General features: G+C 41.3%; 2 protein-coding genes across 6 annotated transcripts; one reads left to right on the plus strand and one right to left on the minus strand.

Annotated features, from left to right (window-relative positions):
* The first annotated feature begins 1,318 nt into the window (after positions 1-1,318).
* On the plus strand, positions 1,319-7,285 carry LOC117441243 (heterogeneous nuclear ribonucleoprotein U-like protein 2). Its single transcript, XM_034077440.2, has 11 exons — positions 1,319-2,124; positions 2,707-2,783; positions 2,930-3,172; positions 3,294-3,406; positions 3,541-3,807; positions 4,469-4,591; positions 4,885-4,986; positions 5,398-5,566; positions 6,149-6,373; positions 6,455-6,507; positions 6,861-7,285. Exons 1-11 carry the CDS (start codon positions 1,640-1,642, stop codon positions 6,924-6,926), a joined length of 1,923 nt encoding a protein of 640 aa, XP_033933331.1. The 5' UTR covers positions 1,319-1,639; the 3' UTR covers positions 6,927-7,285.
* A 2-nt stretch (positions 7,286-7,287) lies between these two features.
* nudt22 (nudix (nucleoside diphosphate linked moiety X)-type motif 22) lies at positions 7,288-11,777 on the minus strand. Of its 5 annotated transcripts, none has more exons than XM_034077444.2 (8): positions 11,496-11,777; positions 11,330-11,402; positions 10,073-10,202; positions 8,828-9,464; positions 8,036-8,155; positions 7,757-7,854; positions 7,573-7,666; positions 7,288-7,456 (listed from the first exon to the last, which is right to left on the minus strand). In XM_034077444.2, the coding sequence occupies exons 3-8, from the start codon at positions 10,159-10,161 to the stop codon at positions 7,310-7,312; spliced, it is 1,185 nt and encodes a 394-aa protein (XP_033933335.1). In that variant the 5' UTR covers positions 10,162-10,202; positions 11,330-11,402; positions 11,496-11,777; the 3' UTR covers positions 7,288-7,309. The 5 variants fall into 5 exon arrangements, with proteins under 5 accessions (XP_033933335.1, XP_033933334.1, XP_033933336.1 ...); XM_034077443.2 differs by having other exon boundaries at positions 10,073-10,230; XM_034077445.2 differs by lacking the exon at positions 11,330-11,402.
* Positions 11,778-11,824: the final 47 nt, after the last annotated feature.

The following is an 11,824-nucleotide window of genomic DNA, read 5'->3' on the forward strand; positions in this document are numbered from 1 at the left end:
AAATATATTCAGTATGCATGGTTGTTTACATTGCCTCTGGAGTCTGACATTTTTGCACAGTTGTTACTCGTCAGGGAGAATACACTTTGTTTGTTCTGAGTGTAATATTCAGATGAGGCGCTTTTATTGTGGAGAAGCATGTGGTGACAGTGTGACGGAGCCACGAGTACCAGGCTCACTGTGTGAGTATGACCCAAATGTTCTGTTGTGTAACAGAGAAATCACTGCTGACCCTCTCTCTTCTTGTGACGATTTTTATCATGATGCTGTTTGTCTGGACGCAGCCGCTCTCAGGGTGTAGATGGAGCAATCAAACAAGTGATGAGAAAATAAGTTACTACCTTTGCTGAGTGTCTAAAACAAATGATTCAAAGTTGTTTCTAAACTTCTCTCCTATTATCTTCAACCAAGTGGCTGTAATGAAACACAGATAGCGGAGAAATAAATCTGAAGTACAGAGAGAGGAGACTGTAGTGAAGTTGAATTGTAATATATGAAATGTTTTTGTATTATAACTGACAATGGTCTTGCTTTTTTACCCGTTTGTGCTTGTTCACCTTTTTGCATTTGTCTTGTTTGTCCCATCATGAAAGAATGTCTCCACTCATAAATACCAAAATGAATACTGACTGTAACATTTGCCTTTTTTATACGTGGAAAATGTAGGCAGACTGTGACATGATTTATTTGTCATGCCTTTCAAAGGAGAAACATGACCAGAACAAGAATATAAATATAATACTGGAGATGATTCATTCAAAAAGTTTAAAGTATGTTAAGGACTTTCCTAATGCTTACACACGTTTTGTAACAGGACATTCATATTATCATAATATATAATTAATCATATCACAAATCCCATTTCAAAGGAAAACAAAAGTATGAAATTGGTTTCTTCTTATTTTAATCTCTGATACATATGGGCCATATTTCAACAGAAAGAGCTACTTTTTTTTTTGATTTGCCAATCATATGTTTACTTAAGAAGGAATTTGGATAAACAGTAAACAGAAAAGGGCGTTTTAGTTTTTTTGCATTACTGAATGGTCAAAGGATCTGAGAGAGAGAGAGAGAGAGAGAGAGAGAGAGAGAGAGAGAGAGAGAGAGAGAGAGAGAGAGAGAGAGAGAGAGAGAGAGAGAGACCGGCAAGCATTCCAGCCAGTATTTTTTCATTTGTTACTTGTTTTTTCCCCCTGATTTGAGTCTCTCATTCAAATTATTTAAAGGTTCTCTTTATTTTAATAAATCCTAATACACCCTGGCTCAATCTCATTGAGAGTAATGGCCTTCAACTGAAAATAGATTAATAAGGAAGCTGATGGCTCTGGGGGGGTAGTAGTACGTTGTAAGTTGCTTTGGATAAAAGCGTCTAACAAGTGCCATCAGGTAATGTAGTGTTACACAGCCAATACACGTGTAGTGCCGCTTCACACCATGTGGTGCCAGCAGAGACTTCTGTGAATGTCTCATCTACCAAGATTTACAGCAAAGAATAAGAAAAGAGCCAATCACAGAGCAGGGCATCAGATTGAACTGTTGTTTAGTTTCAAACGGCTGCTCTAAAAACAGTTTACTTTGAGTCTGTTTTTTGACTAAACTACAAACAGAAGCTGGCTGGATCTATTTTCACACGGTAACAATGAAGTTAACCGACATGAAAAAGCTGAAAGTGGCCGAGCTGCGGTCCAGACTGAAGGATCTCGGGCTGGACAACAAGGGGCTGAAGGCTGAGCTGCTGGGCAAGCTGTGGTCCGCGTTAGAGGCGAGACCAAGTCAACAAAACGGTGATGAAAAGGAGGATAAACCTAACCTACTGAATTGCAGACCTTTGACACCTTTAGCATCACCGGAGACGGTGGACACCCACCCTCAGTCCCCATCACCCCCGACAGGAGTGCTCACAGACACCGCCACACAGGCAGAGACTCCCCCCGGGCTGCCTTCACTACAACACGGATCAGCCGAGAGTGTGGTGTCTGGGTGTCAGGTGGGGGAGGGAGAGGTTGAACATCTGCAGGGAGGTGCAGAGGGTCCTGAAGAGGACAGAGGGGCTCTGCCTTCAGAGGAGAGTATGAGCAAAGGGAGAGCTTTCTACGAGTTCAAAGAGGAGATACGATACGTAAGGTAACCGTTACGCAAAGTAAGATTTGAGTTGTCGTTTTGTTAAGAACAGTGGTTCTCTGTTACAAGTCAAAGTTAAAAAAAAGTGTAAGCATCAACATATAATTAAAGTACCCAAAGTACTCATTCAGATTGGTCCATTTCAGAATAATGTATATCGTACGTTTAGATTATAATTATTGATGTATTAAAGTGTTATCAAAGCTGGTAAAGGTGCAGCTAGTTGTAATCACTTTTTTTATACTGCAGGGTAGCTTGTGAATGTTGTGTAAGCTGTAACTAGTCTTATTTAAGTGTTGTTTATATGTCACATCATTAATCCAAAGGTATTAAATAAATGTAGTGGAGTAAAAGTGCACGATACACCTCTGAATTGTAGTGGAGTACTGTACTTGAGTAAGTACTACTCAGTAACTTTACACAACTGGTTTAGAATCATTTTAAAGCTTCAAGCCAAACAAAATGCACTGTGCAAGGAAGATGAAATAAAGCAAAAACATTGCTAAACTTGGTATTTAAAAATCTCTTTGAGGAATATATATGGAAAGGATGTTATAAAACAATATGCTTCTCTATCCCTTGAAGAGCCAAATCACCACAACCTGCAGTGGACGGAGAGGAGACGGAGGAGGAGAGTGAAGATGAAGTCAGACTAAATCCATGTAAGTCTCTGGACTTCACCACCTTTCTGGTGAACGGACCTAAGACAGTCCGCACTTGTTCACAGTGTTTCAAAGTATGATTTGTTAATTTTGTCATAAGAGCGGTGCAGAGAAGTTTTGAAGACTTTCTGTTCCCGTCCCCACAGATGACGGTCACCTCCACTTTAAGGAGGGTCCTGATGGGGCCTGTGGTCAGCCGCGGTTCTGGGCCCGATTTCCCTCGCTGTGGTCGGGCTGCAGGCTCACTCACGGGGTGCTGCAGGGCAGGGTGGGCTTTGAGGTGAGGCTGGAAAAGAAGTTGTTGACTACACAGCTGCAGGAACAAGAGGACGTGGATCCCTGCGGCCTGAGAGTCGGCTGGTCTGTGGCCCACTCCTCTCTACTGCTGGGTAAGAGTCATCATTAGGTTCATGTTTGGAAGTATGATTTAAACATATTAAAACTGGAAACGTTCATTTTTTTAAATCCCTCTCTTCTATCGCCAATTGGCTTTATATCTGCCTCTACCAGGTGTGGATGAATTATCTTTTGCTTATGATGCACGAGGGAAAAAAGTGTCAGGTGGGAAGGAGGAAGAGTTTGGAGAACCGTTCTCAGTGGGGGATATTGTCGGCTGTTATGCTGTGAGTAACACTTATCTTGAATTCTTTCTCTATTCACATTCTTTGAAACTTTACTATCTTGTCACCGAGATCTGAATTGTATTTGTTCTAATCCCGACTCTGTGTATGTCATGTTTACACATGCATGTTGTCAGTCATTCTCTTCAGACGGTGCTGTTGAGCTCTCTTTCCATAAGAACGGTCGTCTCATGGGTCAGGCCTTCTCCCTGGACGCCTCCCTGCTGCTGGCTCGCCCACTCTTCCCTCACATCCTCTGTAAGGGCTGCTCAGTCCGATTCCTCCTGGACCCCACAGCTCCTCCCTGGTACCCCGGCCCTCCAGGGTTCACACCGCTGGCAGCCCTTTCTGCTGGGCAGAGGGAGCGTGCAGCCTTGCCTCCTACATCCAGAGCACAGGGCGAGGTGAGAGACAGGAGCTGGGTTTACAGACAAAGTAATACATGCAGAGTTATCACAAAGTGTTTTTAATGCATCCCTGTGACGGAAAATGTTGTTGTTGATGAATAACATTTTTAGACTGACATCCACTATTAGCTATGACACTAGCATTGCTCATTTGTTTATTTTCTAGCGCTGTACCGAATAGTACGGAGCTTCAAGGCTTCATTCATAAGTTACTATTACATATTAAATATAATTTAGCTGACGCTTTTATCCAAAGCGAAATAACTGCAAAAACCATAAAGAATAAAACTCCCAACAACAGCGAAAGTGCAGATATATTCACTTCAAACAAGATCTTACCAACAGTAAGTGCTGGTGAATCAGATACAAGGCCTAAATTAATTCAACAAATGCAATTTATTTTTGTTGTTGACGAAGTTGACATTCAGATTCTGTTCAGCTTTTTCTGCCCATTTGCAGACAAAGATTAGGCTACACTGATAGTTTTTGTATTCTGACACTGTTCCTTTTTTTAGAATGCTAGGATTCAAACATTTGCAAAACTCTAAATTGCTGCAAAGTCTAAAAGTATAGCTGTAAAAAAAAAAACGACATCCGGTACAGGAAATAAGTAGTCATTACAAGTTGTTACATTTTCATCTCTTGTTTTTCCCTTCAGGTGTTGTTGATGGTTGGTCTTCCTGGTTCTGGGAAAAGCCACTGGGCCCAGGCTCACATGAGGAAGCACCCTGAGAAACAGTACAGGCTGCTGGGCACAGAGGAGCTGCTCGCATCTGTGATTGTCAGTCAAACCTCCAGTCTTTACTTTTGTTAAATATTCCAATATAATTTTCAACTTATGACCAACTTATCCAAAAAAAAAAAAAAGAGTAACCTGTGTGTGTGTGTGTGTGTGTGTGTGTGTGTGTGTGTGTGTGTGTGTGTGTGTGTGTGTGTGTGTGTGTGTGTGTGTGTGTGTGTGTGTGTGTGTGTGTGTGTGTGTGTGTGTGTGTGTGTGTGTGTGTGTGTGTGTGTGTGTGTGTGTGTGTGTGTGTGTGTGTGTGTGTGTGTGTGTGTGTGTGTGTGTGTGTGTAGAGCGGTGGACAGAGGGAGATCTGGCTGCAGCAGGCCTCTCAGTGTCTGACTGATTTGATCAAGATGGCTTCTCAGACTCCTGGCAACTATATCCTCGACCAGGTAACTCTTCACTGCTAAACACATTCATTCATTTAACTCTTGTAGAATCCGAAGTTTACTTGACAAAACTCACAAATCTATGATGTTATAATCTCAGTATTACATATTACATTTTTTCTCCTTAATTTACCGATTTACTTTCAGTTAATTTCCATGTTTTCTTCTTATTAGTATTTTTTTCTGAGTATCACCCCGCTCTCCAAGCCCCGTATTTTATAAAAAAAATTCAACATATATTTTCCAAGACATTTATTTTAATTTTACTTCATTATTTTTTTCATTGGTTATTGCAGTCATAGGCATGTGGAATTGTCATTCATTGAAGCACTGAAACATTGGGCTTTTCAGTACATTTAGTTCCACCTCCTCATCTCAGTTATCCATTTTTCTCTTTGTCATCTGTGTTTCCAGAGCAACATCCTCTTCTCTGCGCGTCGCTACAAGCTGCAGCTGTTCACAGGCTTCAGGCGCCGGGTGGTGGTGGTCGTCCCCTCGGCGGACGAGTGGAAAAGACGACTGTCTCTGCACCGGACGAGCGGGGGGGAGCAGATCCCTGAAACCCCCCTGCTCAAACTGCAAGGTGGGATTTTTTCAGCAGTAGTAGAAGTATAACTATAACAACAGGATAGTTCTGTGGTAATGTATCCCGAGACATGGGTCCAACTGGTGAAAATATGAAAGGCGTTTCATTTCGGATGAAAACTTTTGAATGAATAATATTTGCATTTCAATCATCTTCTTATATCTTTGACTCTTTCAAGCCACCCAAACGTCACTTAGAGAATCAAGGGAAAAGGACCAAAACTGAGTCTACATTATTATGTACTTATGTAATTCAATGCCAACATTTCCCCTTTTTTTCAGTGAATGTTGGCAACATTTTTACTGAAGTCAAAATCAACTTGACTTCACCCGCTGCACACAAAGGGAAACATGCACCTGTAGTAACATGGCGACCTTTCAGCAAGCTAATAGCCCTATTAATCACAATTGCGTGATGATTTCAAAAATAAGATAAGAGGCTTTAAACTCATTGTACATTTCCCCTCTGTGGGACGAATAAAGGTATTCTGATTCTGAATGGGTCCAATCCAGACTGAACATCACAAGCGCCTCATTTCCGTCTTGCTTCTATATCTTAAACTTGTTTTCTTGCCTCCAGTGATGTTCAGACTTCCAGAGCATGAGAGCCAGCTTCAGGAGGAGCTGCAGTACGTGGAGCTGCCTCAGGAACAGGCTCAGGCGCTTCTGCAGGAGTTGAGAAACGAGGCTCAAAGACTGCTGCCCCCCAGCCTCAAACAGGAGAAGAAACCCCGACTTCACAGGAAAAGACCCCACCCTCATAGGCCTGCAGCTTCACATAGACTTCAGTCAACTGGATGTCATGGTCAGCATTATATATGTTCAGCAGCATGTTGGGAGACTTGATATTTTAAGATGTTAGTTGAATTCTTTGTGATCTTTGTAGGATGGAACCGGACAAGACCCGATATGGAGCCTTGGAGGCAGCAGCCGAGATATGTGAGTGTTATTAGGCTGTAATTCCTATGCCTTGTCGTTAGCTTAACTGCACTTTTAAGGCAGTTTGGATGTTTTGGAAGTAGGGTTGTTTGAGTCAAGTATCTATTATACTGTTACCTACCGTTGTAGACCAATGTTGTGAGGTAAAATGACTGTTTTTGTCAAAGGACCTCATTTTTGTGTCCTGTCTCTTGTAGACATCTTCTAAGTTCAGTACAAATTAAGATCTTTAAACTTTTTTATTCTTACTTAACTAACTTATTTAGTCTATTGTAGGAATGAAGTAACAGCAACCCTAACCTGATTTCAGAGCGTAAACTAAATCATTTCATGTTATTTACATTACCTTTCAGTGGAGTGGGCCTTATCAGCAGCAGGGCTCCTATTACAGAGACAGCGGATATGGAGGTTACTGCTGAAGAAACCTGGAGCAAGAGGAAACAGAGGCCGATGCACTACAAGTGTTTACACGGACAATTAGGGATGTCATTTGAATAAAAAGAAAAAGGGCTAAATCCACCAGCAAATTATATTATACACAATACTTCAGATTACAGTACACATTGCACTCGGTGCTTTGACAAATCAAGGATAATCAGTGTTGTAGCATTTTATAATTTTAATATTGACAACCAGGTCACTTTTTAGGAGTTTTTATTGAAAATATTCTAAAAACATTGTGCTTTTTTAAAAAACAACTGTATTTTGCACATTTTTAACACCAGTGTTGTTCAGAGAGTGCCTTAAGTCAGAGTAACAATAAATACTCTAAAAGGTTTGTTTTTTTGATCTGTACACTTAATCATCTGGATCTCTTTTCCGATGCGTCCGGTTGTCTCTGTCCTCGAGCGCTGTCAGGCCTCACCGTCTGATACAGCAGCATGGCTCCTTTAGCTGAAGGACACAGCTCCGCCCACAGAGGGCTGCTGATGTCCAGCTGCAACACCTCCTTCATTCAAGGGAACAAAATGCATTTCTTTGTATCTTGGTCATGTTCTCTACTTTCCTGCCAAAAGGAGTTTCCCTGCAGATAACTAAGTATATCTGTCACTATAGATTACTCACAGTTCTGCCGAGGAAGACAATATCTGTGGACTCATGGGCCTCCGCTCCTCCTTTCCAGTACAACTTTCTTACTTCATCAGATGTCAACGAGCAACTGAGGACACACACATTTCACATTATATCTTTATAAAACAATTCGAGGCACACTTCCATCATATCAAATCAGTACTGAAGGTATGTGTACCTGACGTAGAACTCAGCACTAGGTCTGCCGGCGCTGGTGTGATTCAGAGCGACACCCATCAGGACCGGCTCTCCGAGGGAGCTCAGAGGAATATTCACCTGTGGACACACAAAAAGAGAAGTATGATATATTTCATCCTCGGTTTAGTTTGGTTCGTTTCATGCCACTTTGGACATACAAACTTTATTTTTATTCAATTAGGTCAGCTCGAGTTTTATCAATGAAGTAACTAAACATTAACTTGACATGAAATCAGTTTACAGTGGACTCTGTTCCCACCTCGTCTCTGATCTCGGCGCACACAGACGAGAACAGCTCTGAGACGACGGGCCTCTGCTGCATCATGTCCACGCTGATCTGCTCCTCACACACCGCCTGGCAAAGCTGCTCACACACCACCTGAGGGGGGGAGGCAGCAGCAGTAAGAAAACATCACCATTACTGAACCGGACTACTAGGCACATGGCAGCTTCACCTGCAAAATATCCCTCAAGGAGACCAAACCAAAAAAAGAGACAAAACTACTAAGAGCAGCAACTCGACCAAAAACAGATACAAAATACTTTGTGGTTCTTTTTTTACTTTTTCCAAAGAGACACAAAATTACCAAAAAGGGACCCTAAAAAGCCAAATAGACACAAAATGTCCACAGAAACGCAAAACCACCATAAAGACACAAAGCAACTATTAAGGGACACAGAAATACCACTAAAAGACACAAAATGACCATGCACGCATGTTCTGTTAAACACCTGAACTTTTGAAAGCACATCCATAACATTCATCCGTTTGCAACTTACACATTATGTAGCTAATATATCATATTCCAATTACTTGTATATAGACTCTCCTTGCACTATTCTATTTTAACTATTTTATCTGTTTTATTGTGTTGCACTGTTGGAGGAACCTGTGACCTAAGATTTTCCTTGACATATCTACACTGTAGCTATGTACAAATGACAATAAAAGCCTTGAAACTTGAACCACAAAGAGACCCAAAACAACCTTTGTCTCATAATGTTCCCATCACCAACATATCTAAAAGACCCTGCACAGTATCTTCTTCACCTTCGGCTCTGGGTGCCCCCCGGGGATGTCCAGCAGTCCCCCGGCCTCCGCCACCTTCTGGCTCCTCCTGATCAGCACCACCTGTCTGTCGGCTGTACACAAGACCCCGCCCACGCCCAGAGGCTGAGCCAGCAGCGCCAGAGCATCCCCGAACTCCGCCTCTCCGCGCTGACGCAGCTCTGCCACCCGACACGACCAGTTGGTTCCCAGGTAGTCTTTGTAGCATGTGAGGCCGAGTCTCAGAGTGAGGAGGGGCTCGGGGTCATCTGCGTTTTTACTGAACGTGGAGGAAGCTGGTGACAGTGCACTGACACTATCTGCACTTTCTACCTGATTCACAGCTCTGCTCCTTCTGTCCAAACTGCTCTGAGCAGCGTCATGCAGTGAATGTGTGATACATGACTTCTCCATTCTCTGTCTGCTGTGTGGTGTATCACCCTGCTGCTCCTCGGCTCGGTCCGAGGAGGGGGTGTGGGGGGGAGGAGTGCAGGCTGGGTGAGAAACAGAGGACGACGACAAGCAGAAAGAGTGGAGTCTGAATTTTGACCCGTTGAAAAGCCACGGCTCTTTGGACACTCGCTCTGTCCACACCTCCTCTATGTGACGATCTACAGCCGGATCCGTCTGCCTGTTGAATCTAAGAAGAGGAAGAGATATAAAAAACAAGTTAGCCTTAAAGTTACTGCAGTAATCCTTTCGCCCATTGACAAACTCCTATATTTAAGGATAAGAATGGTGTTATCCATCTTGTTTCATTATTGTCAACAAATCCCATCACAATTTTACCAAAATATGAATCCCTTTATCTTTGCACCATTATGTTGTTTAATATGTTGTTATGCAATTGTGTCAAAAGGACATTTCAAAATGGCTGTGAACTGAGTTGCTCAGTTTCTTATCTGATAACTGAAGATCCAGATATCAGATGACAAGGTCCTAAAAATGTGACATATAAATGTTGCTCGTAACACAAATTAAAAGTACTTTCCTGACAGATTCTGTCAGACAAAAACAACGCTCATGCTCAAAGAAGATTATTAACACTAATTTATCTGGGTTTTAAAAAATGCAAGAATAATTTGTGATAATGGCAGTACACAACTCAACAATATAACATAAGTCTAGTCGTTTTTATACATTTGAATGCTAAATTGTTATAAATATACCTTCAAGAAGAGAGGCCGTATAATTATATTACTCTGTAGTTTTAACACATTTAAGAGTATTGTGTTATGATGCTGGTACCTTTCAGAGAGCTCCACCTGTACCTGGGCCTGCAGCAGACCCCTCCAGGCGGCACAGTGCAGCAGCAGAGACACCTCAGAGTCCGTCATCTCTCACTGAGGAGTATCATTGAAGTCTCAATGCTGCAGCTCTGCAAGTGTTTTTAAATGTGAATATTTCTATTAAGGAAACAAAATGCACAGAAAAGGTGTTGATAAGCAAAGAGGTGAATCTGAGAACATTGAATAACTGTTCAGGTCAGGATGTTTGCTTCTTACTGCTCCTCCCTCCCCTTTTCATACACAATCAGAGACGCCAAGAATACACACACAATCACTGATTAAAGCTGAAGTCATTTTGATCACTCATTATTACTAGGGAAAAAACGTTGTATTATTCTGCACAGAATTATCAAAGAAGTCGGGGAGACTTGTTGAACATAATTTGCAGTTATTTCAATTTTCAATCTTTGATTTGATTAAAGATGTTATTGAAACCATTATAATCAAATAACCCTTGAAATATTAAAAACTTCTGCTGCTGCTTTGATCTAAAACTGAGTAACACCCCAATCTGTGATGTCACTGCAGGTGTTTAACAACTGTCAAAGGGCAAAACACCTGCAGTGATACAGTACAGATGTTACATCGATGTCGTGACACATCACATTACTTGTAGTTGATATTTCACATACACAATTCAAGACTTTTGGTCCTTCGCACATTTGTTTGTGCTAAATTCACTTTGAAAACATTGGCTATTATAAGCAAAACACTGTATGGCGATATAGTGACTATTTAGATATCAGAATAGTACTTTTAAGAAACAATTCAGCATTAAAAAAGAATAAAGACAAGTCTATACACCACATTTAAATATACAAAGAACCTTAAAAGATAAAGCTAGGACAACGAATATATGACAATATATGCCAAACTACAGTGTATTATATTTTAAAGTGTATAGTTAATATCCTACGTTCTTATATTTAATGTATTTATTATATTTCTTTTGTCCACATATTTTCTGACCTGCTGGATTTTTTCACTTGTTTATAAAGAGAAAATAAAAGATGATGTCTGCACTGACATCACCTGCTGGGCTATGGCCAGAAGAGCAGCTGGGTGCACCCAAAGACCAGTGTAACTATTCAATGTAATATTTACAAACCATGAATTGATACAGCTTCTTTTTCTTTTAACTACAACATTGCCACTGTTTAGTTAGCTTCAATGTTGTACACTTTTTTAGCTGAAAACTTCAGACGAGCTAACTTACTTCCACTTCATATCCTGCAGCATGGGCACAGCAGGCACCATGGACGAAGTGCCGATCGTGTCAAGGACCCTGTCTTTTTTATAGCATATAAGTTAATTTAAGTAGTTTGGACAAGAATAATTATGATCTAAAAGAAGGCATACACGTTGTAGATGTTTAGTCTTACCTTCCTGGGTGGAAGCGTATGGATGCAGAACAGCGATGCGTTTCTTCCTCTTCTCAGACTCACTGCACAAAGTGTTCATTATCACCATCCAGTGACTACAGCCAGAACTACATGTATATGTCACATTTAGGTTTCATTTACTTAACAGTGTGAAATATAAACGAGTGCGCGTATTTTTTAAGAAGTGTGGATTTTAATTGCTGGGTTCAACGTGTACTGGTAGTGGTAGGATACATACATCCTTAAATTTACCTCTGCAGGTGAACACGGCAACAACAGGGTTAAAGCCATGAAACAAACACGTGCAGGAGGGGCGTGTTTGTGTTTTG

The sequence above is a fragment of the Pseudochaenichthys georgianus genome, unplaced genomic scaffold, assembly GCF_902827115.2.
Source record: "Pseudochaenichthys georgianus unplaced genomic scaffold, fPseGeo1.2 scaffold_1592_arrow_ctg1, whole genome shotgun sequence".
Taxonomy (NCBI): Eukaryota; Metazoa; Chordata; class Actinopteri; order Perciformes; family Channichthyidae; genus Pseudochaenichthys; species Pseudochaenichthys georgianus.